At 54.8% G+C, this 25,824-nt stretch overlaps 2 protein-coding genes and 1 pseudogene across 3 annotated transcripts; 1 reads left to right on the top strand and 2 right to left on the bottom strand.

The window, feature by feature from the left end:
• Positions 1-6,288: 6,288 nt before the first annotated feature.
• On the bottom strand, positions 6,289-9,314 carry INAFM1 (InaF motif containing 1). Its single transcript, XM_035725289.1, has 3 exons — positions 9,099-9,314; positions 8,699-8,748; positions 6,289-8,130 (listed from the first exon to the last, which is right to left on the bottom strand). Exon 3 carries the CDS (start codon positions 7,062-7,064, stop codon positions 6,633-6,635), a length of 432 nt encoding a protein of 143 aa, XP_035581182.1. The 5' UTR covers positions 7,065-8,130; positions 8,699-8,748; positions 9,099-9,314; the 3' UTR covers positions 6,289-6,632.
• Positions 9,315-9,898: 584 nt separating this feature from the next.
• Positions 9,899-20,777, bottom strand: CCDC9 (coiled-coil domain containing 9). Its single transcript, XM_027619583.2, is given in 13 exon segments — positions 9,899-10,533; positions 10,619-10,709; positions 11,152-11,284; positions 11,398-11,444; positions 14,140-14,321; positions 15,152-15,202; positions 15,204-15,326; positions 15,419-15,502; positions 17,361-17,609; positions 17,805-17,906; positions 19,514-19,618; positions 19,763-19,836; positions 20,754-20,777. Coding segments are annotated over 12 exon segments (1,614 nt in total). The 5' UTR covers positions 19,766-19,836; positions 20,754-20,777; the 3' UTR covers positions 9,899-10,089.
• Positions 20,778-21,697: 920 nt separating this feature from the next.
• LOC113936148 lies at positions 21,698-25,316 on the top strand (annotated as a pseudogene). Its single transcript, XR_003524213.2, has 2 exons — positions 21,698-21,879; positions 23,070-25,316. The product of XR_003524213.2 is annotated as a UBX domain-containing protein 2A-like (transcript).
• The last annotated feature ends 508 nt before the right edge of the window (positions 25,317-25,824 follow it).

The raw sequence follows: 25,824 nt of genomic DNA, 5'->3' as shown, positions 1-25,824 counted from the left end.
GCACCTGCCGAGGCCAGCCAAGATCAGCCTAGCCACTAACACCTGAGAGAGCCCAGTCAAGATCATCAAGCCACCCAACCATGCCCAGCCCCAATCAGTCAAGCCCCAGATAACCTCAAATATATAGGCGAGGTCAGCGAAGATCAGCAGAGCCTTCCAAGCACAATCAGCTGACCCTCATCCAACCCCCAGATGCATGTGCTAAATAAACATCAGTATGTGTACATCACACACAGGTTTTCGTTCTTAATCACCTGCTGAGTGAACATTACCAGCAGTATATCCACGGACTCAGGACTCATCATCATTACATAGTTGCAGCGTGACTATGTGACCACCAGATTATTTTATTTATGATCCTTAGGCCACATAGCAAGACAGTGCTGGGAACGTTGTAAGAAACTGTACCCAGCACCAGATGTTAAATGTACATGACCTGGATGGCTAAAGGCAGTTTTACGACCACATAAGTTTCAGGATGATGTGGTTGGAGGGTTTAACAGACTTGAAAAGCTCATGCTCGGGACTTCCCATGTCTTGGTTGGACTTCACCCAGATTTTTCCAGAGGCTACACGCCTGATAGCATTGCAACACATCGAATGCAGAACAGCTTTGAGAATCCACTTGTCTTCTATTGAGCTAGACATTAAATATTCTCAAAAATGTGAAATAAGGCCACTCTTCTCATTAAATTTTTTATTTTGGAAAACATAGCACTTTTTTTTTAGATTTTTATCTATTTATTTGACAGAGAGAAAGCACAAGCAGGGGGAGCGACAGGCAGAGAGAGAAGAAGAAGCAGGCTCCCCATGGAGAAGGGAGCCCGATGTGCGGCTCGATCCCAGGATCATGACCTGAGCTGAAGGCAGACGCTTAACCGACTGAGCCACCCAGGCGACCCAACATAGACTTTTCATTTAAAATGTTATTTATGTTAAAATGCAAGGAGTTTCCAAATGTCCATCAACAGATGAGTGGATTGGGGCACCTGGGTGGCTCAGTCAGTTAAGTGTCTGAGTCTTGATTTCGGCTCAGGGTCATGATCTTGAGGTCATGGGATCGAGCCCCGCGTCAGGCTCCATGCTGGGCATGGAGACTGCTTAGATTTTCTCTCTCCCTCTCCTTCTGCCTCTCCCCTTACCCTGTTCATGCTCTCTCTCAAAAACAAAACAAAACATTAAAAAAAATAACAGATGAATGGACAAGCCAAATGTGATATATACATTCAACGGAATATTACTTGGCCTTAGAAAAGGAGGAAATTCTGACACATGCTGCAGCATAGATGAAACTTGACCACATGATGTTAAGCAGAACAAGACAGATACAAAAGGACAAATATTGGATGATTCCGCTTATATGAGGCACATAGAACAGGGAAATTCTCAGAGGCAGAAAGTAGACTAGAGGTTACCTAGGGTTGAGGAAGCCAGGGTGGGGGTGGTGGAGGGTGGGGACTGGGGAGTATTGTTCGATAGGTACAAAATTTCAGTTTGGGAAGATGGAAACATTCTGGAAAGGAATGGTAGTGATGCTTGCACAGCAACGGAAATGTTCTTTATACCACTAACTGTACACCTAAAATGTTTAAAATGGTAAATTTGGGGGCACCTGGGTGGCTCGGTCGTTAAGCGTCTGCCTTCGGCTCAGGTCATGATCCCAGAGTCCTGGGATCGAGTCTGGCATCGGGCTCCCAGCTCCGCGGGGAGTCTGCTTCTCCCTCTTTGCCTGCCGCTCCCCCTGCTTGTGTTCCCTCTCTCGCTGTGTCTCTCTCTGTCGAATAAATAAATAAATAAATAAATCTTTAAAAAAATAAAAAATAAAAAAATAAAATGGTATATTTTATGTTACGTATATTTTACCACAATAAAATATTTACCAAAAATGCGATCAATTTATTATGGTTATTTTTAAATCACTCCATAAATAAATTTTTGAACTTTTCAGGGTTTTTTAAGATTTTATTTTTATGTAATCTCCATACCCAGCGTGGGGCTCGAACCCACAACCCTGAGATCATGAGCCGCTGGCTCCACCGACGGAGCCAGCTAGGCGCCCTTTGAACCTCTCAGTCTTAATTTAATACTAAATATTAATAGATACAACTCACATACACAAGAGCTCTTTGGGGTCCTCAATAATTTTTAAGGATGAAAAAAAAAATCCTGAGAGCAACAAGTTTGAGAACCTCTGCTCTATGAGCAGCTGAGCTGAGCCTGAGCTAACTGTCCCTGACACATCTCTGCAAGAATCAACAATATCCGGATTAAGTGCAAAAAATGTAGTTTTACATTTCTTCCGGCCAAAGCAGACAGGCGACCTCTAGTGGAAATACAAGGTATCGCTTGACGGCGCAAAATTTCTCGGTAATTTTGCGGCAAACACAACTAGACGCTCACACACACACAGACATGATCAAACACGCCTTCACACAAACTCTCGCACAGACCCACATATGCACACACACACGCACACACACACACAGCAATACTGTAACACATACAAAGAGACACAGACTCACATATGGACACACACTCGTTCACATACGCATACACACGCGACACTAAAAATAGCATATGATTAACAAAAGGGACTTGGTAAATTACCCCCATTCTCTATTTTTTTATTGTAATGGAAAATGAGTTTCTTCCCAAAGCCATTAAATAAATGTTGAACAAGTAATTAAGATGAATCTAGGTTTGGCAGCATGCCCAATTAGAGGTCCACAATCCCTTAGCTGAAAATCCTTGGGGACAGATGCATTTCAGAACTCAGAACTGTTCCAATTTTAGAAAGGTAATTCTGAGCTAATGCTATATTTTACGTAACACTCCCAGGGGCCTGAGACAGCCCCCTCCCCATCAGACATGTTAATATATTTGCAGCAAAACGCTCGTGAAAATTCACACTAAAAGGAGATAAAGAGTGTAAATAACTCATATTAGTTGATCGGCCACCATGTGACACTGGGCCAAAATTACCCCCCAAAGAAATATTTTTCGGTTGTCACAGCTTTTTCAGAATTCGGAATTGTGGAGAAGAGACAAGGGATCCCAGTAGCAGGCCCCACGTGCACGCACTTATATTCCTGCTCCGATTGTGAACCTCGGACTCCAGGCCGGGGTAGGCGTTGGGGAGGACAGCGACTCTTTGGCGCCCTCTCCTGGCAGCTCCGCCCCTCGCAGCTCGGATGCAGACGGGATGTCTACAGGCTTTGGCCTGATCCAGCGACGGGTCCTGATTGGGCTAAATCTTCCGAGTAATCCCGCCTCCACTTGCCAGTGAGTGGTTGAATCCAAGCCGTAACCAACCGCACCTGACGGCGCCTCGCCCAGTCATTGGGTCCAGGTTTGTCATGTGACCTGCACTGCTCCAATCAAATTAAAGGAAAGCCCTTCAGCACACCAATAGGGGCCAGGCCTCCCTCCCTCCGAGGGATGGGAATGAGTTCACAGGTGCCTCCATCTGTAAGCACCCTGCGAGGCTGCTTGGGGAGGAGGCTGACCCTATGCCCAGAAAGAACTAGAAACAGCTGGCTGAGGGCCCAGCTGTCCGACAGCGCCACCGCACTGGTGCCAAGGCCATGCTTCCCTGGGGCTCCTCCCAACGACGACACAGCGGGTACTAGAGCCAGCCCATTACCACGCCACCCAGGACTCCTCTGATGGGCAGCCTTTGTTTAAGGACCCCCGGAAACACACCTCCGCCCCCCCCCCCCCCGACTTCCTCAGGACTGTGTTACAGCCTGAGGCCCTCTGGCCCAGTCCCTCCTTCCCTCCCTCCTTTCTTGACAACCAGATGGATGGAGGTGGTGATGGTTGCACACCACCATACTTAATGCCCTGTACTGTACACTTTAAAGTGGTTTAAATGGTAACGTTTATGCTACGTGTATTTACACACACACACACAGATTTGGACCACCCACTTTTCCTCCAGGCCACCATCTTGGTCTAGCCACCACTGTCCCTCACCTGAACCACGGCAGTGGCCTCCTCCCTGGGCTCCCGGCTTCTGCTTCTGCCCTCGCCCCGTACCGTTCCTTCCCACCCCGCAGTGAGAGAGTCCTGTTGACACCTAAGTTGGCTCTGTCCCTCCTCAGCTCACTCCAAGCAAAAGCCAAAGTCCTCAGGGCAGCCCATGAGGCTCTGCACCATCTGCCCCCTTTCTCTCTCTCGGCTCACCTCCTCCTGCTCTCCCCATCACTCACTCTGCTCACTCACTGGTCTCTTGGTGGTTCCTTGGACAAGCCAAGCACCTGAGCCTCGGGGTCACTGCCCTTGCTGTTCCCACTTCCTGGCACATGCTTCCCTCAGAGATCGGCATGCCCTGCCCTTGCTTCTGCCCAGTGATCAACAACTCCATCCCTCCCCGTCACCTTGACCCTGATTATTTCCCTCCTTGGTGCTTCTTATGACCGGTCATAACGTATATCTACATTACTAATCCTATCTTTTGTCTGTCTCACCAGTAATATGTCAGCTCCCTCGAGAGCAGGACGTTTTGCCCGTTTTGTTCACGGCTGTGACCCCGGTGCCTAAAATAAGGCTTGGCACATTGTAAAGGCTCAGTAAATGTTTGCTAAGTGCAAAATTAAGAGACAGCGGCCAAGAGAGAGACTGAGAGATCAGGAAGAGAGACCAACACGGGGGAGGCGCTGGGCAGAGGGGGCGGAACCAGAGAAGAAATGGGAAAGTAGGTGGGGCGGGGGGAGAGAGGGGAAGAGCAAGGTGGGGGTGTTGGGGCAAGATGGGGGAAGGAGAAGAAATGGAAAGAGAGCCAGCCGGGGTGGAGGGCGACAGAGGCAGGAGAGTGAGTCAGAGAGAGCCGAGTGAGGGACAGAGGCAGAGGCTACACTGAGAGAGGTCAGGGAGAGACAGAGAGGCAGAGACAGAATGAGAGGAGGGTGGAGAAACACAGAGACAGGAAGAGAAACCGAGGGCCGGGGAGAGATGGAGCTGGGGAGAAGAGGGCGGGAAGCTAGAGAGCCCAGGGGGAACAGAGATGCAGCAGTCCCCATCTCCAACTCACCACTTGCTGGTCTCCAGAAGCTCTGGGCTGACTTGATATCCCTTGGGATCCAGGCTGTGGTTTTTGAATCCCTGAGGGACAGATGTGGGTAGAGAAAGAACATGTGATGCTGTTCAAAAGGCTGCAGATCACTAGCTTATTTGTTCCTCACGGAAACTCTCAGTACTATTACCATCTTCGTTTTACAGGACCAGGAAGGTTGAGGAACCTGCCCAAGGTCACACAGCTAGTGAGAGGAAGAGCGGGAATTTGAACCTGGGCGTCTTGACCCCAAAGTCAGTGCCCTTTAACCATCACCTGTGCTAACTACAAAGGGGTGCTGGCTTCCCGGGTTGCCCTTCAGTCTGGAGACCCCCCCACCCCGGGAAGTGGTGCCAGAAGGGTAGAAGTGGGGGAGGGAGGTAACCAGAATGACTGACATTCTCAGCCCAGTCCTCAACCACAGATGTCCCAGCCTGAGGGAGGAGGCTCAGCTTCACTCTTTCTAGGAAAGTCTCCAGTTCAAGGGAGGAGGCTGGACAGGAAAACCACTTCGTGCCTATAGGGTCCGATGCCCTGCCCGGAGCCAGGCCTCAGTCTTCTGGGTGGGAAGATAGATTTAACTACCTTTGACTCTTTCAACAGGACCCAAGTTTCTCTGCCTCCCGCTACCAGGAGCATTGCAGACCAGAGAGGTTGTACTTATCTTCAAAGGCAGCGCAGTGCTGATAACTTCCTCTGTGATTTCCAGGGAGGCAGAGGAGCCCCCCACCACCCCTGTTCATCCTGGCCTCTCAGACCCCAGGAAAAAGGCCTTATTCCCTCCCGGCAGCATCCTGACATCTCAGGGTGACTTAGCTTCTGTCCCTGACACTGTAATCATACTACTCACAGTCCCCCAAAACCCCATTAATCATCCCACCTCTCCCGTCTAATCCTGGGCTGTAACAGGAGGGCAGACCCCCTGCTTCTCTCCAGACACACTCATCTTACACTCATCTTCTACCCCAAGGATACAGAAAGCTGAGAAGTCCTTCACGCTGTCTGACCTTCAACTGCCCTGTTGCAGATAAGCTTCCTCTCCCAGCCCCCAAAACTACATGATGGCGATGGGAGAAGAACCCCCCAACACACCCCTCACCCCCACCCAGGTCAGGGGAGAATCCACCCAACCCACCCACGGCAAGAGAGACAAAGATCAGACGCCAGGAAGGCCTTCCCCTCACAAACTTGAAAGGGGAGACATGTCGCAAACAATACAACAAACACAGCACCAGGCAGTTGGGGCTGGAGTTTATTACAGGGGGACATATGGACACGGAGATTCAGAGAGGAGAACGGTGGGCTGTGGGTTCTGTGCTCAGACTCCTACGGAGGGTGTCAAGAGGCAGAGGTCAGGACCGGGTCTGCCAGATGGTGGAGGACCCCGGCCTGACGGCAGAGGAGCGAGGCCCTGGGCCAGCTCCCCTTGCCCCCCCCCCCCATTCTTCTGGATGACGACTCCGGAGACGCTAGGCGATGTCATGAAGAGGGAGTCCGGGCCCAACCGGGTAACGGAGCATCCGCCGTGGGGGCGCGGGCTCTCGAGGGCCGGCGATCCAGCTTGGGGTGGAAGGGAGGGTTACCCGGGTCCTCGCCCCCCCGCGGCCTCCGGCGTCTCTCTGGCTGTCTGGCGGTTCGGGCGGCTGCTGGGGTCGCTGTGGCGGCGGCGGCGGCGGCTGCGCGGCAGCTCGAGCTGGGGTCGCGGCCCGCCGGGGGCTCCCAGGAGGCAGGAGACCGAGGCAGCGGCGGGCGCCGGGGCAGGCGGCGCGCCCGGACGGGCGGCGCACGGAGGGGACGGCGCGCTGGGCGGCGGGCCGGCGGGGCCCGCGGGGGGCCGCGTGGGAACCCAGATGAGCCCGTAGTAGACGGCGAGCAGCACGGCGGCCAACGAGACGCAGAGGAAGTAGGCGCAGACCGGGGCGAGGCGCAGCCAGCGGCCCCGCGGGCCCTCGCTCAGCCCGGCGCCACCCGGGCTCTCGCCGCCGCTGCCCACGCAGCTCGTGCCCCGCATCCCCGCAGCCCACTGGGCCCAGCTCCGCGGCCCGCGCAGGCCCCGCCCCCGCGCCCGCCCCCCTGACCCACCCCCTCGGAGGACCGCCTCCGCGTTCTAAAGCTCCCTCGTCCAACCCCGCCCCCGCCAGCATGGTCACGCCCCCGAACGGGCGGGTCTCCTCCGGGCCCTGGGCCCGCCCCCTCCTCAGTCCCCAGCCAACCATAATCAAGCTAAGGCTTAACTAGTGTTTCCATCCTGCCCCAAGCCTGCAAAGACAGCTCTCTGCTCTTTCCACTACTGCCGGGCTTCGGGGTGATGCCCACGTCTCTTACCTGCGAACCCGCCCAGCGCCTAGCCCCGCCCTCTCCTTTCTGGCCTCCTCCCCCAGTCCTAACCCCGTCCCCTTTCGCGACTCAAGACTTCTCCCAAGCATCTAGTCCCGCCTCCGAGCCCCAGCGCCTTGCGAGGTTTGGGCCTCACAGACCCCCCGCACTTCCTTAGCCGCAGGCCCGCTCCGCTTCTAACGTGCCTTTCTCTGACTCAGACTCGACTCTTAGCATTCGAAGCCACCCTCTTCACTCCCTGGATTCACACTCTCTAGTCCAGGCTCCACCCCTTTCCTCCGCCTCACTCCACTCCAGTTCTAGCACCGTACTGAACACGCCCTCGACGGAGGGCCGCACCCCACACCCGCATTAGGAACGCCCATCTAAACCGGCTCACGCGGCCCCATCCGACATCTAAGGCAGTCCTGTGTTCTAACTCCATCCACCAGAATTCTGGCCCCGCCCAGGCATCCTAACCACGCCCCTGGCGGGACCTCCTCGCTACTTAGTGTCCTGAGGTCTAAACACTCCCCGAAGCCCCACCTCTGCCCCACAAACCCAATCACGCCCCTTCCCCAACTCCTCCCCACCACCCTCAATTTCTCCCTCTCCCTAAAACCATGGGATCCAGAGCGGTCTCCGGGGAGGAGAGAGCGCAGCCTGGGAATCCAGACTAACCCCCTCCTGCCGCCCCCACCCCATCAAGGCGGGGAAGCTTCAGTCCCCTCCCAGCAGCGTCTTCAGGAATTCGGGGAGGCCTGCGGGAGGGGGGGAGGGAAGACGTATCAGGGGAGTGGAGGAAGGAAGACCCCCTTCCTCCCGCCTCTTCCGCCACGGAAAAGCCCGCTAAGCACAGCAACCCAGCCTGCCCTGCCAGAAACACAGTTCAAAGGTTAGCGGAAGCACTGCATTTAATAAGAGACGGGGCCGGTGGCCGAGTAATTCCGAGTCCTGTAGAAGAGTCACCGGCTATCTGCCAGGCCCCAGATGTAAACTCCAGGAGGCGGCATTCTAGGCCTGGGGACCGGCACCTAGCCCCCCATGGCTTCCATTAGGTGGGTAACTCGGGGGCGTCTCAGCCCTCCCGGTGCCACGGCGCCCCCGAAGCGGGAGACTGGACTATTGCCCTGGCCCCACCCCGTTCACTGTCCCTGGCTCCGCCCCCCTTACATTTAACCCTCTCCTGGCGGGAGTGTGACGGAAGCAGAGGACAGAGGAGCAAGGCGGCAGGAGGTTAGTGCAGAGAGCGGAGGCCACAGTCGGCGGACGCGGTCAGCGGGCGGCCCCCGGTGGCGGAGCGGCCGCCACCACCTTGCAGAAACGCACCCTCTGGAAGTCGGTGATCTCCGCTGTCTCCTGGCCCTCGGTACCCGCCTCTGGGGAGAGAAGGGGTAGTCAGCGGAGAGGACAGTCTCCCCCCGCCCCCCCCCCCCCGTCCAGTTCCGTCTCTGATCCCAACTGAGCCCGGCTGCAGTCCCCCTGCGCTAGGTGATTTATGGGCCTCAGACTTCTTTAATCTTCGCAGGGGACCCACAAGCTGCATGCACCCCAACAGAACCCTGTGTACAATCGAGGAAATCATCTGGGATAGCGAGATTACGGTCACCCTAAACTGTCCTCTCGCACCCCAGCCGCCCCCCTCACGCTCCCACGGGCATAAACTAACTCCCATCACGCCCCGCCATCGGACCTGTCCCTCTCTGCCCTTGCCCACGAGGGTGCTGACCAGATCTTGCTTGGCTCTGCCCCAAACGCTAACCCCGCTCCTGGGGAGGTCCCTGGTTCGCAACCTGGCTTGCGCTGATGGAGCTGAAGACGGGGTTGGGCCCAACATTCTAATGGGGCCTGCATTTCTGTTCTAATTTACCCTACTTGGTTAGACCTCAAAACTCCAATCCTGCCCACAGCCAAATCCATGATTCTACCCCTCCCCCATTCTTACTTTTGACCTATTTAAATTCCTAATCGTGCCCTCAGCCCCGGCCCTTGAACCTAGCCCCACCCCATTATTTTTAGATTACATCCCCAAACCCCTGGGGTCGACCTCCAAATCCCAACCCCATCTTGGCTCCACCGCCTCACGGCCCACCGCTCCCCCTCCGCGCCCCAGGGATTCTCCACCTAGCTCCACCCCCTCGACCTTGGCGCCTGTCTCGCCGCACCCCAGCACTGTAGCCTTCCCCCCAGGGCCACTGCTACCCCACACACCCAGCTACACTCTATCCCTACTCTTCCCCAAACCCTTCCCTCAGCCCCGGAGGGAGAAAAAGGAAGGAAGGCGGCCATCTCGGGCCCCATCCGCTCCCCCACCTGGAGCTGCCTCAGACCCTTCCTCTTCAGCTTGCTGGGTTCCTGGGAGGCTGGGCCCACTCTCAAGGGAGGCAGGGGCTGGCTGGTCACCTCCTGGGGAAGGGGGAGGCCCAGTCAAGCCCCTACCCCTCCAAATTTCCCCCCACCCTGAGAGAGAAGGCCCCGGGGGAGTGAGGGGTGTTCAAGGACACACTTGGGTAGTATCATTTGAGGACGTGAACTCTTTATTGGGGAGGGGGCTCTGTGGCCCAGAGCAAGGGCAGGATGGGGGGGGGCATTCCAGAGACAGACATGGACTGTCCTCCCTAGCCACCAGGGCAGTGGGGCACACAGGGTCCCGGGGCCCAGCCCCTGACGGTCCCCCCTGCGAGTGTACCCCTCAAGCACACACACACAAGCAGCCAGTTTCATGCATTTCCAAAAGGCCAGGCCTCACCCGGAGACAGGGCACTGGCCGGGTGGGGGTCCCGGGGGGAATTCAGCTCCATCTCTTCACCCCAGTCAGACACGGGTTGGTGGTCTCCAGGGGGTGAAAAGGGGCTGGAAGGCGTGGCAGGGGCCTGGGGCAGTGGTGGGGGCTCCTCTGGCCTCGACAGCTCTGTGTCAGCCTGCTCACCGGTGGGACTTCCGGTGCGGCTTCGGGGAGGGCTTCCGGTGGGCTCAGCCTCTTGGAGTTCATGGCCTTGGGCTGGCTCTTGTTCCTCCTCATCAGCCTCTTCTTCCTCGACCTCCTCTTCCTCCTCCTCACTCACGTCTTCCCACTCCTCATCCTCCCCCTCGTCCTCCCCCACATCCTCCTCCCCCTCGTCCTCAGGGGGCCGGTGGGCAGGAGGAGCTGGGGTCTCCGGCGGCTGCGGGGACACAAGGCAGGTCGGGGCGAGGGGGTGGGCCCTGAGCACCGCACGCCCCCTGCCCAGAGAGGACGGCCCGCCTTACCTGCGTGGGCGTCTCCTCAGGTGGAGCCGGCTGTGGGGCCTCAGGGGCTGGGGGCACTGCGTCCTTTGTCTCCCAGCGGTCATCATGGTCACTGGAGGGCACAGAAGGAAGGGGTGAGGCCTGGGTGGATGAGAAGAAGGGGCCTCCAGGTCCTCCCCCAGAGAAAAGCTGCAAAATTCAACTCAGGGCAGGAGGGGGCTGCAGCTTTCCAGGTGAGGGTCCAGCATGTTGGAGCACTGAGGAGGGAGTGTGTCCCCAGGTGTCAGGGACAGACAGACGGAGGGGCGCCAGGTGGCAGAAGGAGTGAAAGGAGATGAAGGGAGAGATGGAGGTAAAGCATTTACCTAGAGAGCTAGGCCCCAACTCCCCAACAAGAGCCTGACCCCCAGAGAGACAAGTAGCCAAGAACAGACAGGCACGAGACAGCACAGACAGGCCCCCACATACAGGAGTCAGAACACCCAGGGATAGAGCCAAACAGCCCTGCTGGGGGCATGGGGCTGTACACACACCAAGGGTAGGGGTGCCCCCACCTGTAGGCACGAGGGGCTGCCTTGGTCTGGGGTCGGCTACTCTTCCTCCTCCTGCGGCTGACCTCAGCTTTGTGCTGGGACAGGAACTCCCTGAAAGTGGGGGGCTTGGGGGGCCGAGTCCAAGCCTGGTCATCTGCAAGAGAACCCAGGAGGAGTGGGGGACGGGGGGCATGGCACAAAGTAACCCCCATGCCTGGCCCTGCCAGCTGCCATCCCCCCACCCCCACCCAGAGAACGCCCACTCACCATAGCGGTGGGATGGTTCAAGGGCAGCAGCTGGGCCATCCTTGAACCTGGGGAAAAGAGAAAGGGGGTGAGCCACGCAGCTGGGGGAACAGTGGGGGCAGGAGGGGTAGGGAGAGATAAGGAAGAGATGGGGACCAGGGTCAACATCAAGGTCACAGAAGGAGAGATGGTCAACCAGAGGGGGTCCCTGATTAGAAGGCAGACAGGATCAGGTGATGGACAAGAGGCAAACATGACACTGGAGTGACAAATACAGAAAGAAAAAACTCAGTATTTGACACCCCAAAACAAAAATTTAGAAAGTACACGATCCCCAGCCTCCAGTCTAGCTGCAATTCCTATCACTGTCTCCCATCTCCTCGGCTAAGCAGAGTCACCTACCACACAGAACTCCTGCCTCTGGGCCTTCGTACCTGCTGCTCCTGGGACACTTCCCCAGACCTTTCAGTGGCCTGCACCCTCACCTCCTCCAGGCCTCAGCTCAGACCCTCCTAAACACCTATCTAAAATAATCACATACTGGGGCGACTGGGTGGTTCAGTCGTTAAGCATCTGCTTTCGGCTCAGGTCATGATCCCAGGGTCCTGGGATCGAGCCCTACGTCGGGCTTCCTGCTCCACGGGAAGCCTGCTTCTCCCTCCCCCACTCCCCCTGCTTGTGTTCCCTCTCTCGCTGTCTCTCTCTGTCAAAGAAACAAATAAAATCTTTAAAAAATAAAATCATCACATATTATATATATCACCAAAGTCTAAAACAAGAGCCTCCATCCCTCTCTGTACTCCACTGTTCTTCGTGACCGCCACCGGATCTAGTCAGTGTCCACCTTTCCAACTCGAGTCTAGGTTCCCTGAAGGCAGAAGTATTTTGTTCATTACTGTATTCTCATCACCTTTCGTGACACAGAGGAGAGACTCAATAAATATTTGCTGACAGGGATGCCTGGGTGGCTCAGTCGGTTAAGGGTCTTGCCTTTGGCTCAGGTCATGATCCCAGGGTCCTAGGATCAAGTCCCGCATCCGGCTCCCTGCTCAGCGGGGAGCCTGCTTCTTCCTCTCCCTCTGCCCCCCAAAAATAAAAAAATTTTTTTAAGATTTTATTTGTTTGACAGAGAGAGACACAGCGAGAGAGGGAACACAAGCAGGGGGAGTGGGGGAGGGAGAAGCAGGCTCCCCACTGAGCACGGAGCCCGATGCAGGGCTCGCTCCCAGCACCCTGGGATCACGACCTGAGCCAAAGGCAGATGCTTAACAACTGAGCCACCCAGGCGTCCCTCAAATAAATAAAATCTTAAAAAAAAAATTTGCTGACGAAATCAAAGCACTCATGCATTAATGAGACTTGCTGCAGGCTGCCTTGGGGACACAAGAGGACACCTTACTTACTCTCATTCTTAACCCTGAGAACATCTCCCTAAAAGCCTTAGAAGGATCAGCTATAGTATCTGTGCAAAGTATTTCTCGCACTTGCACAAGCTTGGCTCACAATCCACAATGAATGCTCTGATCACTGGGCGCACAGACAACAGCCTCTCTCTCCAGCCAGCGCCAATAATAAACGTGACTGGCATGAAAACTTCCAAAGCAGCAAAGGGTGCTGGATGCCATAAAAATGACAACAGTAGGGGCGCCCGGGTGGCTCAGTCGGTTGGGCGTCGCTCCGGTCATGAACTTGGGGTCGTGGGATCAAGCCCCAAGTGAGGCTCTGCACTCCACAGGGAGTCTGCTTGAGGATTCTCTCCCTCTGCCCCTCCCCCAGCTTACACTCTCACTCTTAAAAAAATAATAAAATAAATGACTACAGCTGGAGATCTTAAGAGTGCTGTGGGCTGGCTCTCTGGTACGGAAGTTGGGCTTCCTGTCAATGACACAAGGGTAGAGCTTCCGTTTAAGTTAGACTAACTGGATATTTCCTGGGACCCGAAAGGGGACCCAATCAGATAAGGGTAAAAGTCCCATCCGGATAAGGACTTTGGGTTGGGGGCAGGGGTGCAGTTTAAAGGTCTAATCACCGTCACATCTTCCTCACACCTTCTCTAATTAGAATTTCCATCCATGCCCTTAGCCACGGCGCCACCAGAGTACCACCAACTAGAGCAGCTTACTCTCCCGCCAGGTCTGTCGCCAACAGAATGGGAAGCGTGTCCGCCTGCCTCCTGGCCATCTGCTGATGCCATAACGGGCACTTCTCCAGAGAGCGGCCTCCACCTGAACCCCAGAATGAACCCACGGGGAGCAGAACTGAGTTCTGCCTGCATGGGGAGCCAGGCCCAGCCGGACCCACAGCTTAGAGCCCAGCCTGGATCAGCCAAACCCGGCTGACCTGTGAACACGAGAAAGAAATGGTTTTGAAGGGCGCCTGGGTGGCTCGGTTGGTTAGGCGACTGCCTTCGGCTCAGGTCATGATCCTGGAGTCCCAGGATCGGGTCCCGCATCGGGCTTCCTGCTCAGCGGGGAGTCTGCTTCTCCCTCTGACCCTCTTCCCTCTCGTGCTTTCTATCTCTCATTCTCTCTCTCTCTCAAATAAATAAATAAAAACTTTAAAAAAAAAAAAAAAAAAAAGAAATGGTTTTGAAAAGGAAAAAAGAAAGAAAAAAAGAAATGGTTTTATATGCCAGGGAGTTGGTGGTTCTTACGCAGCACGGCGACTGCTACCTGATACACTAGGTGGGACGTCAGAGAGAGACAGAGAATTAAGTCGGGGTCAAGGTCAAGGAGCCAAACGGGTAAGCAGAGGGACACTCACATGCCCTCAGTCTTCTCAGCATCCCACTCCCGCCGCCACTGGCCGGTGGGCTTGCGGTGTCTCTGCAGCCGCTCCTGGTCGATCTTCTCCCTCTCCTGCTTCCAGCGCAGATACTCCGACCGCTCGCGGCCCGTCATGGACAGCGTCATGTCACCAGCGCCACCCAGGCCGGTCCGGCGGCCCTGCCCACCCACAGACAGGCAGTCAGGGCCCTGTTCTCTGAGCCGGCCCACCCTCGCCTCTCCCCCATGCCCGCGGGGCTCAGAGGCAGGGCCATGCTCAAGGTCACAGGAGGAGGTGACAGGGTGGAGGTTGGGACCAGGTTTGCTCCCATGACACCTCCACAGAGAGGCCATCCCAGATCTCTCTCTCAAGTAGCAACCCCTTCTAGTCCCTCTCCCTGCTGGATTTTTCTTCACAGTGTCTGACACTCCCTGACACCTTACTGTATGTTCATTTAGAGAGCCGCCCCCAGAATCAACTTCACTGGGGCAGGGGCTTGGCCTGAAGACTCCATCCCAGTGGACGCCTGGGTGGCTGAGTCATTGTCTGCCTTCAGCTCAGGTCACGATCCCAGGGTCCTGGGATCGAGTCCCGCATCCAGCTCCCTGCTCATCAGGGAGTCAGCCTCTCCCTCTCCCCCTCCCCCCTGCTTGTGCGCGCTCTCTCTCCCTCAAATAAATAAAATCTTAAAAAAAAAAAAACTCAGCCCTAGCACCTAAGTCTGTGTCCAGCACTTAAAAGGTCCCAGTAAACATTACTGACGTTAGCGAGAGAGGACATCACCCAAAGGCACCATAACGCTGTAAGAGGAAAGCACTATGCTGCCCCCACAAGAACAGACCATCAGCTTGGAGCTGAAAGATGGGGAGGGGAGGCTGTCCCTCGCTGGTGTCCCGGCCACCGCTGGGCCCGGTGCTCTGGCACAGCCCCAATCAACAGAGGCTGCAGGAAGGACAGACTGGCTGCAGACTGGGGCCCGACCCAGGGCGCCCCCGCCACCAGCACCCACCTGCCGCTCCTGCTCCAGGCCGCAGCGCACCCGCTCGAAGTCGGGCCCCCCCCCAGTTGCGCCCATGCCGGCGGCTGCCTTCCCGGCGGTCCCGCTCGGGCTCCTCCAGGGGCCCGCCGCGTCGCCGGGGGTCGTCCAGGAAGTTCCGCACCGGGTTGGGCTCCAGCACACCTTCCTGTGGGCACAGGGAATTGGAGGGGGAAGGGTTGGAGGGCTCACCTGGGCCCAGGCGGCTCCGCCCGGCCGTGGGGCACCCCTGGCACTGACCCGCTGGTTTCGCTCATACTCTGCAATCTTCTCCATCTCCTCGTTCATCTTCTCGATATTCTGCCGGCGCCGCTCCTCCCACTCCTGGGGGCAGGTAGAACACAGAGACAGAGACACCGGGGCGTCAGGGAGAACTGCCCAACCCCGGCATGTTAGCATGTGCGCGGAAGAATGACCACAGCGGGGGTGCCTGGGGGGCTGTCAGTGAAGCGTCTGCCTTCGGCTCAGGTTATGGTCCCAGGGTGCTGGGATCGAGCCCTGCATTGGGCTCCTTGATCCGCGGGAAGCCTGCTTCTCCCTCTCCCGCTCCCCCTGCTTGTGTTCCCTCTCTCGCTGTCTGTCAAATAAATAAATAAAATCTTTAAAGAAAAAAAAAAAATGACCACAGCAGGCCTGAGACTCTCTCCGTACATAGCTCGCAAGGCCGACTCGTGGCTGGCATCTGGGAATTTGGCTCCCGGCATGCTCCTGGGCAACAGTCAGCTATAAAGGGGGCTCAAGGTGCCTTGGCTGTCGGTACCAACTGTATGGTACGTGCTGAGCACCTTTCCTTCTGGGATCTGGAATTTGGGTTTGTAGGAGGCAGAAGGGACCTACATGGCGAGTACCCAATAAAAACCCCAGGCAGGGGGTCTCTAGGGAGTCCCTGGTAGACAGCCCTTCATGGGTGTCGTCACCATTCCATGCTGGAGGAAGTAAGGGCACCCTGAGGTGTGGCTACACCGGACGAGATCGCTCGGGAGCCTGCGCCTGATCCCCTCCAGACGTCGTCCCCTGCACCTTCTCCCCTCGGTTTCGCACTGTAATAAATCTTAGCCGTCAATCTTACTAGGGGAGTACTGAACCCGGAAAAGGAGCTGGGGACCCCAACACGTCACGGCTGCCACAGAAGTGACGCCGGTAATAGCAGTAGTAACTTGTCAGATGGCAAGGTGACCCCCCCACAGTCCATTCTCCCCTTCTTCCGTGGTAACAGAATTTTAGACGAGCATACAGCCAAGTTGCTGGAAAGGACGTTTTCATTCCCGGGGCTCGGCACACGGGGGAGAAATAAACTTCCACTTGGGTTAAAGCCATGGTATTTTGAGGTCTTTCGGGAACAGCAGCTTAATGTGTACAAATCACAAACATCCATAAGTAACGTTCTTCAAACACTTCCTCTGAGGATTTCAATGCCTGATGTCCCAGAATGCTCGCGATACCCTTGAAACCTGATTATTATTCCCCTGAGAACCCAGAAGCTCCCAGAGGGAAGTGAGCTGCCCAAGGACAGGGTACTAATCAAACCGAGTCGACCCCAAGTCCATGGTGGGCCCGAGGCCCTCTGCCAGACAGCCTCCCAGCCCGCTGACCTGCGCATCAGGGTGGGAGAGCAGTTACAGTAAGAACATCACTGATCGCCACGGATAAATCCAGGCTGCGAGACAGACAGAATAAGAGAGAGAGAGAACGAGCAAGCGCACACGTACTGGACAGAAACACTGCACCAGAATGAGCAAAACAAGGGGAGATAAAAAAACAGGGAGAGGGCGCCTGGGTGGCTCAGTTGGTTAAGCGACTGCCTTCGGCTCAGGTCATGATCCTGGCGTCCCAGGATCGAGTCCCGCATCGGGCTCCCTGCCCAGCGGGGAGTCTGCTTCTCCCTCTGACCCTCCCCCCATCTCATGTGCTTTCTCTCTCTCATTCTCTCTCTCTCTCTAATAAATAAATAAAATCTTAAAAAAAAAAAAAAAAACAGGGAGAGTACATGAAGCCCTGGTCAGGGGGAGGGAGGAAAGGAGGGAGGAGAGAGAGAGAGAGCCGATGGAGGAACTGAAAAAGCCAATGGAGGGGCTGAGAAAGATGGACAAACGGGACACCGGTCCCTCAGAGAGTAGGACCAAAGAGGAACGAGACAGTAAGAGCCTTGGCCAGACAACTCCAGCCTATCCCGGGCTTCTACCTTAGATTTGCGGTCGGCAGCTGAGGCATCTCCAGCTCCAGAGAGTTGAGGGGACCCCCTGCCCCGGCCCCTCCGGCCACGGCCCCCAGATCCTCCTCGAGGCTGCTCCCCAGAATTGTCCTCCCAGCTGCGGGCCGCCCGGCCCACGCCTGCCCGACCTCCCTGCTGGGGGGGCATCCGGCCTCCCTTGCTGGCCCCTGGGGGTCGTGGGGTCCCAGGAGACCTCCGAGAGGGACCCAAGTTCTTCTCCTGGAGGAGAGAAGGGAGGAAAAGTACAGTCACTGGGATGAGGAGACTGGGGCACCCAAGGCCCAAAGGCAGCTGGGAGACCTGAGGCTGCCCACAGGGCTGCGGTGGTTGGCAGGGGAGGGCTCTCAGGCCCCAGGTCTCAACTCTCACCCCCTCCCTGTCCTGACGAGTCCCCCACCCCGGTGTGGAGCTCACCGCCTCAACTGCCATGTTCTCCTTCTCCACCGAGCGGCCCTTCCGGGGAGCTGTCACAGCCACTCCCTCGAGTTCGGCTTTTTTCCGGTCCTCCTCAATCTCCTAGGAGCAAACGTCAGCAGGAGAAGTGTCAGGGGTCCCGGCACCAGCTGGATTCCCACAGCCCCCTGAACGTCCCCCAAGACTAGCCCCCACCTAGGCCTCTCTCCTCAGCTCCAGGCAAGAAAGCTGGTCACTTCAGCATCTTCCCCAGCACCACTGCACCATGCTACTCCCCTGCTCAGAAGGCTCCTGTGGTACCGATCTCCGAGTATGAGCCAAAGGCTTCCTCACAGCCTACGGGACCCTATAGGGTCTGGCCCAATGACTACCCTGACCTCATCCCCCACCCTCTCTCCTTTTTCTCCCCCTCACTCACTCCGCCCTTCTCACTGTTCCTAGAACATACCAGGCTCAGACCTGCCTCAGGGCCTTTGCACCTACTGTCCCCTCTGCTGGGAACACTCTTCCCCCAGAGAGCCTTCAGTCCCTCATCTCCTTCAGGTTTCTGCTCCCGAAATGTCCCCTTCTCAGGGAGGCCTTCCATGACCAGCTTACAGAAACCACCTCCCCTACCATTCTCTTGTTCACTACCTGGCATTTTATGTATTTTGCCTATTGTCTGCCTTGAAGCTTGCAACAAAAGCTGCCTGAGGACAAGGGGTACCTGGTTATTTTGTTCACCAATGTATACCCCAAACCTAGAACAATCTGTGACACACACCAGAAACTCAATATTTTTTTTTCTTTTAAAGTAAATGAATGAATGCATGAAAAATGAATAAATGAAACCCACTCTTTCTCTCAGGTCCCTTCTCAGGAACAGCCCCGCCAACTACTCTGGCACCTCTGACAAGGACCTGGGCCGCATCCTGGCCCCTCCCACCTCCTCCCCACCTCCACCACTGCCACTGAGCCCTCCCAACAGCCCTGTCCCAGGCTGGGCACCTCCTCTCCTTCCTCCTTGGTCTCTGGGCTCCGGTATCACCTCCTCCCACTCAACACCACAGAGCAGCCAGGGAGCTCTTCCTTAAAGGTTGTTCTGACCTGATCCTGCTCCTGCTCAAAGCCCTCCAGGGTTCCCCAGTGCCCTCGAGAGAAAGTCCAAACTCTCAACCTGGCTGCCAGGGTCAACATTCCTCCACTGACCTTCCAAACTTTAAGCTCCTGGTTTCTGCACAAATTGTTCCCTCTGCTTGAAACACGTTCGGCTCTTCTTTTCAGTTGGCTAACTCACCCCCTTCAGGTGTCAGAATCTCCTCCTCCAGGAAGCCCTCCCTAATATCTGGGTGGGTGAAAAGCCCCTTCTGGGCGCCCCCCAGACCCCTGAACTCCTGCAGCCCAACCCAGCCCACTCTGGGTCATCACTGCCTGAAGAACGGCCGGTGCTCTCACTGGACTGTGAAGTGTGGAATGACCTCAGGGCTGTCTCAGTCATAGCTATATCCCCTGCCACACTCAGCCTAGAGCCTGGCAGTGAAGACCCTGGTGAGTATTCATGTATGAATGATGGAATGATGGAATGAAGGAAGGAATGGCAGGCTAAGGCCTTTGGCTTTTATCCTGAGAGTGATGGGGAACCATGAAAAGGTTTGAAGGAAGGGAGAGGTGAGGGAAACTCACTGCGGGGAGGAGAGGGGATGGGGTCTCCCAGGGCGGGGCTAGGGCACCTGGTAGCGCCGGATGAGGGCCTCATTTTTTCGCCGAAGAGCCTCGATCCTCTTGTCCAACTCAGCATCCTTCTCCTCCTTCGATTTCAGATCCAGTGTGGCTGACTGAGAGGAGGAGACAGTTGAGAAACAGTAAGAAAAACCCATACCCAACCCAGCACCATTTGATCCAGGGTCTGAGTCTCGGGTCCCCTCCTCCCAAGCCCCCTGACCCAAAGCTCAGATTCGAGACCCCACTTTCCATCTCACCATTCCACTGGCAAGGTGGTGCCAGGGTCCCAGCAAACTTCCCCTGTAGAATGTGGACACAGCACTGGGGGTTCCTGAGGGCAGAGGGAAGAGAAGGACTAAGGCCAATGCCTCCCCAATCTGCTTCCATCTCACCCATACCAGGGACTCCTCTCAAACATACATGCACATAAACACCACCAGCTGCACCCCCAAGAAAATTCTAGCCCTTGCTCCCACTCCCTCTTCTTGTGCGAGCCCAACACTTACCTGGAAAAATTTACATTCCACCACCTCCCAAACATTTGTGCCCACCCATTCCCTGCTTAAATACTAGAGTTGCACCCTCCTCCGGAAAGTTCTGGTCCTACCCTACAGCTTAAGGAAACATCCAACACTGCTCCCTTCCAAAGGACGATTCTAGCCCAGCCTCCACACCCCAGTGCTGGGAGTTTCAATCCAGGCCTCCATCTCCAGAGAGCTTTAGATACATCCTCTTGCCCCCCCCCCCATCTGTACAAGAAGATTCTAGGCCCACCTTTCTGTGCCCACTCTGGTGCCACTCCATCCCCGTGAACACTCTAAACCCACCTCTTTCCCAGGAACGGTTCAAAATAACCCCACACAAAAACAAGCTCGAACCCCATGCCTACAGGTTGCCCCGACCCTGCGAGAACACTTCAGATCCACGCCTCGCTCTGGGATGTCCTAGCCCCGCCTCCAACATCCCGAGAAAGGTACCACTGCTTCCCCAACAACCCCGCAAAGATTCCGAAAACAGGCCCGGTGCCCACTGGCGAGGCTTCTGGGTCTGGCTCAACCTTCCCAGGGAATACTCTACCCGCCCCGGCGCGGACAAAACTTCCCGGCCCGGGCGCGCCTTTGCAGGGAAAAGTTCTAGCCTCTACCGCGTCCGGAAGACACGGCCCCGCCCCACGCCAGAACCAACTTTCTCGCCCCGCCTCTCCCGCTAGACCTCCGACCCCGCCCACACGCGCGGCGTTAATCTGACCCCGCTTCTGACTTTCCCAGCCTCTCCTCCGGCCCCGCCCCTGGGCCCCCAGGCAACAGCCTGAAGCTGCCCCCTACTCTCGCGTTATTACACCGGCCCCGCCTCCGATTTGCCCAGCCAAGCTCCCGGTCACGCCCCCTGCTTCCCAGCCACGCCTTGTCGCGTCAAGCTACGGCCCCGCCCCCGGGAGCCCCAGCCGAGGTTCTGGCTCCGGCGCCAGCTTCCGCGCCAACGCTCTGACCGCGCCCCTGGCTCCGGCAAAACTTTCTGGCTCCACCCCCAGCATTCCACGCCAGTAATCTGGTCCCGGCGCCCTGCCCCCCTACAACTTTTTGGCCCCGCCCCCGCCCTCGCGTCTGCCTCGCAAGTCGGGGCCGACGATCTGGACCCACTTCAAGCTCCGGCAGAACTTTCTGGCCCCGCCCCCAGCACGTTCGGCCAAAGTCCCGGCCCCGCCCCTAGCTCGCCGGACAATATTTTGGCTCCGCCCCCAGCCCGCACACAACTTTTTCAGCCCCACCCCATCTGCCCACCCACGCCCCGGCCCCGCCCACAGCCTGGCCCGCCCGGGTCCTGCCCACCCGCCGACGTCCCGCCCCACCAGGGCCCCTCTAGCTTCCCATGTGGGCGTCCTGTCCCCGCCCCCCGCAGAGTACTCTGACCCCGCCCCCGCGGGCTGCTCGCTGCCCCGCCCGCACCCGCTCCCGCTCCCCCCACGTGGGGCGCCAGGCCCCGCCCTCTCCGGGCGCGCTCCCGGCCCCCTCCCCCGGTCACCTGTCCCGGAGACCCCGCGGCGTCCGCGACTCCGGCTCCGTCGGCCTCTGCGTCCGCAGCTCCCGGGCCGCGCGCGTCACTTCCCGCCCGCACCACGTGAAGAGGGGAACTAAAGAGGGTCACTTCCGGTCCTGCCGGCCCGTTTCCGGGAGGCTTAAAGGAGCCGCGCCCCCGCGGGTGCAGGCGGGAGTGTGTATAGGTGGTCCTCAAGGGTATTCTGGAGGCTTGCTCAACTTCGTTTGGCCTAGATCACTTCCTTCCAGGGAAAGGAGACACCAGCCTCTCTCTGGCAGGCCTTTACCTGTTTTACCTGCTTCCTCTTTCCTGGTACCAGGAATAAAATAGGTACCAGGTACGGGGCAATGACTCCTGGAAGCCTGACCTGCCAGGCTTGTGTGGGGGATTGGTGGAGAATCCCTCACCCCCCTGCCAGTGAAACCTTAGAGCTAGTTGTAGAAGCTTAAAATTTGCAATCGATAGAATCTTTGATTCATTCTCTAAATCTGCATTGAGTGCCAGGCTGGGGGAGGTGGGGTGCATGGGGAGGAGGGGAGTCAAGGCGATGAACAAGGCAGACCCCATCCCTTCCCTGGTGAGGGAAGGCACAAGTAAATGCGAAATAACAGGAACAGAAATGTGGGAGATACCTGGCAGAGGGGCCTCCGGGTAAAAGGTGGTGGCTATCCAGGCAGAGCACACACAACTGGTGCAAAGGCCCGGTGGCGAGTGAGCTTCGTGCATTCCAGGAACCGGAAGAAGCTCAGAGAGGGATCAGCTGGATTTTGTTACAGAGGCCGGGGGTTACATTCATTAACCAAAAATTCGATGTAATGAACCTGTCATTACAATTGATAAAAAGCATTGACAATTATAAGTGGGCAGACCGGATTCCCTAAGGTTGCTGGTAATTTTATCTTGTGATTTAAAACGGGAAAAAGTGGAAGTACCTGCTAATCCCTGGTCCCTTATAAGGTTACTGTTAACAGCTTTTCAAAGACCTTTTCTACATATACAACTGAATTTCTTATAACTCCCCAAATACCTGCCAAGTTCACTATATCCTGCTTCAGTTCTTTATTCAGATGTTAGATCCACTCAGGGGCCTTCCTTGAAGCTGCCTGTTTGAAAATTGCAAAACCTCCCATCCCTTTTTTAATTCCCACTCTATTTTTCCATTTTACTGTTCACCCTCTGAACTATCCAATGTCTGTCTGTCTTCCCTTATTCTATGTCTCCTCCCCTGTATCATCTCTTTTTATTAGCACCACGCTCTAACCAACTGAGCTAACCGGCCAGGACTCATCTCTTTTTATAACTTGCTACATCCCCAGTGCCTCTAACAGGGCCTCATACGTTAATAAGCTCTCCAAAAAAAAAAAAAGAAGAAGAAGAAGTTTACAAATGGGTCAATCTTTATTATATTTTTTCCCTTCTTATGAAACAAAAAGAAAAAGCATATGTGCTGCGCTGAGATCGTGTATCTTTATTTTAACAATGGACGGTTGACAACCTTTAAAACTGCTGTGTGATATTCCCTCCTAGAGATGGGCCATAATTCGCCCTACCTGGTCTCATGGATGTTTAAGTTGTTTTCAGACTGGAGAGATGGCCAGCAATGCTGCATTGAAGTTCTCTAGGCACACATCTTTGTAAGTACATGACCTGTAATCTTGCTCAAAAAGGACTCAGAATATCATGATTAAGACTACAGACTCTGGGCTCGGCACGCGCTCGGCGCCCGGCGGCGGAGGCCCAGGGAGGCGGGCTGGGTCCCAGCGGCGGGGCCCGCGAGCCTCAGCGGGTCTGGGGGCGGCGGTGCTCCTCGTCTGAGGGGCTCCAGCCCGACAGCGGCGGTGGCGCCCGCGGCCCCTGAGCGAACGGAGGACCAGGCCGGAAGGCGGCAGCGCAGCTGCGCCCGGAGTAAAACAAAAGAATGAAAGAAGTAGATAATCTCGAAAGTATAAAAGAAGAATGGGTTTGTGAAACAGGATCTGACAACCAACCTCTTAGTGATGATCAACAAAGAAATTGTGAATATTTTGTTGACAGCCTTTTTGAGGAAGCTGAGAAGGTTGGTGCCAAATGCATGTCTCCCACTGAACAGAAGAAACAAGTCGATATAAGTATAAAATTATGGAAAAATGGATTCACAGTCAATGATAATTTCAGAAGTTACTCTGATGGTGCAAGTCAGCAGTTTCTGAACTCCATCAAAAAAGGGGAATTACCTTTGGAATTACAGGGAATTTTTGATAAAGAGGAGGTGGATGTTAAAGTTGAAGACAAAAAAAATGAAGTATGTATGTCAACGAAGCCTGTGTTCCAGCCCTTCTCAGGACAGGGTCACAGACTAGGAAGTGCCACACCAAAAATTGTTTCTAAAGCAAAGAGTACTGAAGTAGAGAATAAAAATAATTTGTTGTTCAACTAAACAATCTGGAACCCATCACTAATGTACAGATCTGGTTAGCCAATGGAAAAAGGATTGTCCAGAAATTTAACATTTCTCATAGGATAAGCCACATCAAAGACTTCATTGAAAAATACCAAGGATCTCAAAGAAGTCCTCCCTTCTCCCTGGCCACAGCTCTTCCTTTCCTCAAATTGCTAGATGAAACACTCACATTGGAAGAAGCAGATTTACAGAATGCTGTAGTCATTCAGAGACTCCAAAAAACCGCTGAACCTTTTAGAGAACTTTCATAACATTGATTTTTGATACACTAAGTGGAAAGTTTGAAGAGAAATGATGGTTGTAAATGAACATGCAAACCAAAATGAGGGAAAGGAAGTCAGATTCGCTGGACTTTTAGTTTGGGCATGATTTAACTCCCTCCTGATGAGAAGATTTTTAAATAAGTACAAGTTAGGAAAGTGAACTATGACTGGAAACTATATTCAATGCACTTTTTCCAAAAGACTACTCAGAAAGAAAATTATACTTATTTTCAAATACCAGTTATTCAGCAATAAGATATATTAAATCACTGTATCATATAGAATCTTAATGTGGTATAAATTAGCAAATGTATTCACAGCATCATTCATTCAAATATTCCCAACCAGCAGTTGTTTGTTTAGATGTTAGCTGTCTCAGATTTTTTAAGTAGCAATATATTAAGAAAATTATACATGACAGGTTAAAAAACATCAATGTAATTATTTTACATCTGAGATACAGTCAGAAAGCTAGAAGGAACTTCTTTCACCACAGCTATGCCTGAACCTCCAAGTGTTCTCCATTTTTATTTTCTAATGGCAAGATATATTCATATTATTTTGGCACAGTATCTAAAATGCATTTTAAGGATAAAATTGTGCAGCTTAGTACAATGTCAATATTAATCTGCCTATTCACATTTTGACATTACAAGAAGTGTAATTTTTAAAAATCTCTTTTCTGTCCAGGAACCCGAGTTCATCCCTTATTTTTTCTTTTGAAAATTAAGGATTTGTTTTTAGCTAAAAAAAAAAAAAAAAAAAAAAAGACTACAGACTCTGAAGCCAGAAGGCCTGGGTTTGAATCTCAGCTCTGTCACTTACCAACTGCGTGACCTTGAGCAATGTATGGAACTTCTCTGGACTTCAGCTTCATCTGTGGAGGAGATATCATAACACCTTCCTACTGGATCTGTGGTGCAGAATTGAATGGATTAATGAATTAAAACACAGAAAGTGCTTGGCACGAGGCCTGAAATACTGTTAAGTTCTCAATACATGTCGGTTAAGCGTCTGACTCTTGATTTTGGCTCAGGCCATAATCTCAGGGTCATGGGATCCAGCCCCACGTTAGGCCCCACGCTCTGTGCAGAGTCTGCTTAAGATTCTCTCTCTGAGGGGCGCCTGGGTGGCTCAGTTGTTAAGCATCTGCCTTCGGCTCAGGTCATGATCCCAGGGTCCTGGGATCGAGCCCCGCATCAGGCTCCCTGCTCCGCGGGGGGCCTGCTTCTCCCTCTCCCACTCCCCCTGCTTGCGTTCCCTCTCTCGCTGTGTCTCCCTCTGTCAAATAACTAAATAAAATCTTTAAAAAAAAAAAAGATTCTCTCTCTTCCCCTCTCCCTACCCACCCCTTCCTCCCCCTCTCTAAAAAAAAATAAAATAAAAAGAAGGAGAAGAATCCAAAGTTCAGCTAAGCTACCCTGACTGGGCAGCTCCCTGGAGCCAAGACACTGACCCAAGCCCCAGATGATTCTGATTTCCTCGCCCCTCCCAGCCTACCAAGGAGGTGAGCGGTCTCATTACCATTTTAAAGATGAAGACACAGGCCCAGACAGCCGATGGTGCTGGCCCTCAGTCA

This window comes from Zalophus californianus, chromosome 17, assembly GCF_009762305.2.
Source record: "Zalophus californianus isolate mZalCal1 chromosome 17, mZalCal1.pri.v2, whole genome shotgun sequence".
NCBI classification, from domain to species: domain Eukaryota; kingdom Metazoa; phylum Chordata; class Mammalia; order Carnivora; family Otariidae; genus Zalophus; species Zalophus californianus.
The sequence above is the reverse complement of the archived record's forward strand: the minus strand, read 5'-3'. Positions and strand labels throughout refer to the sequence as shown.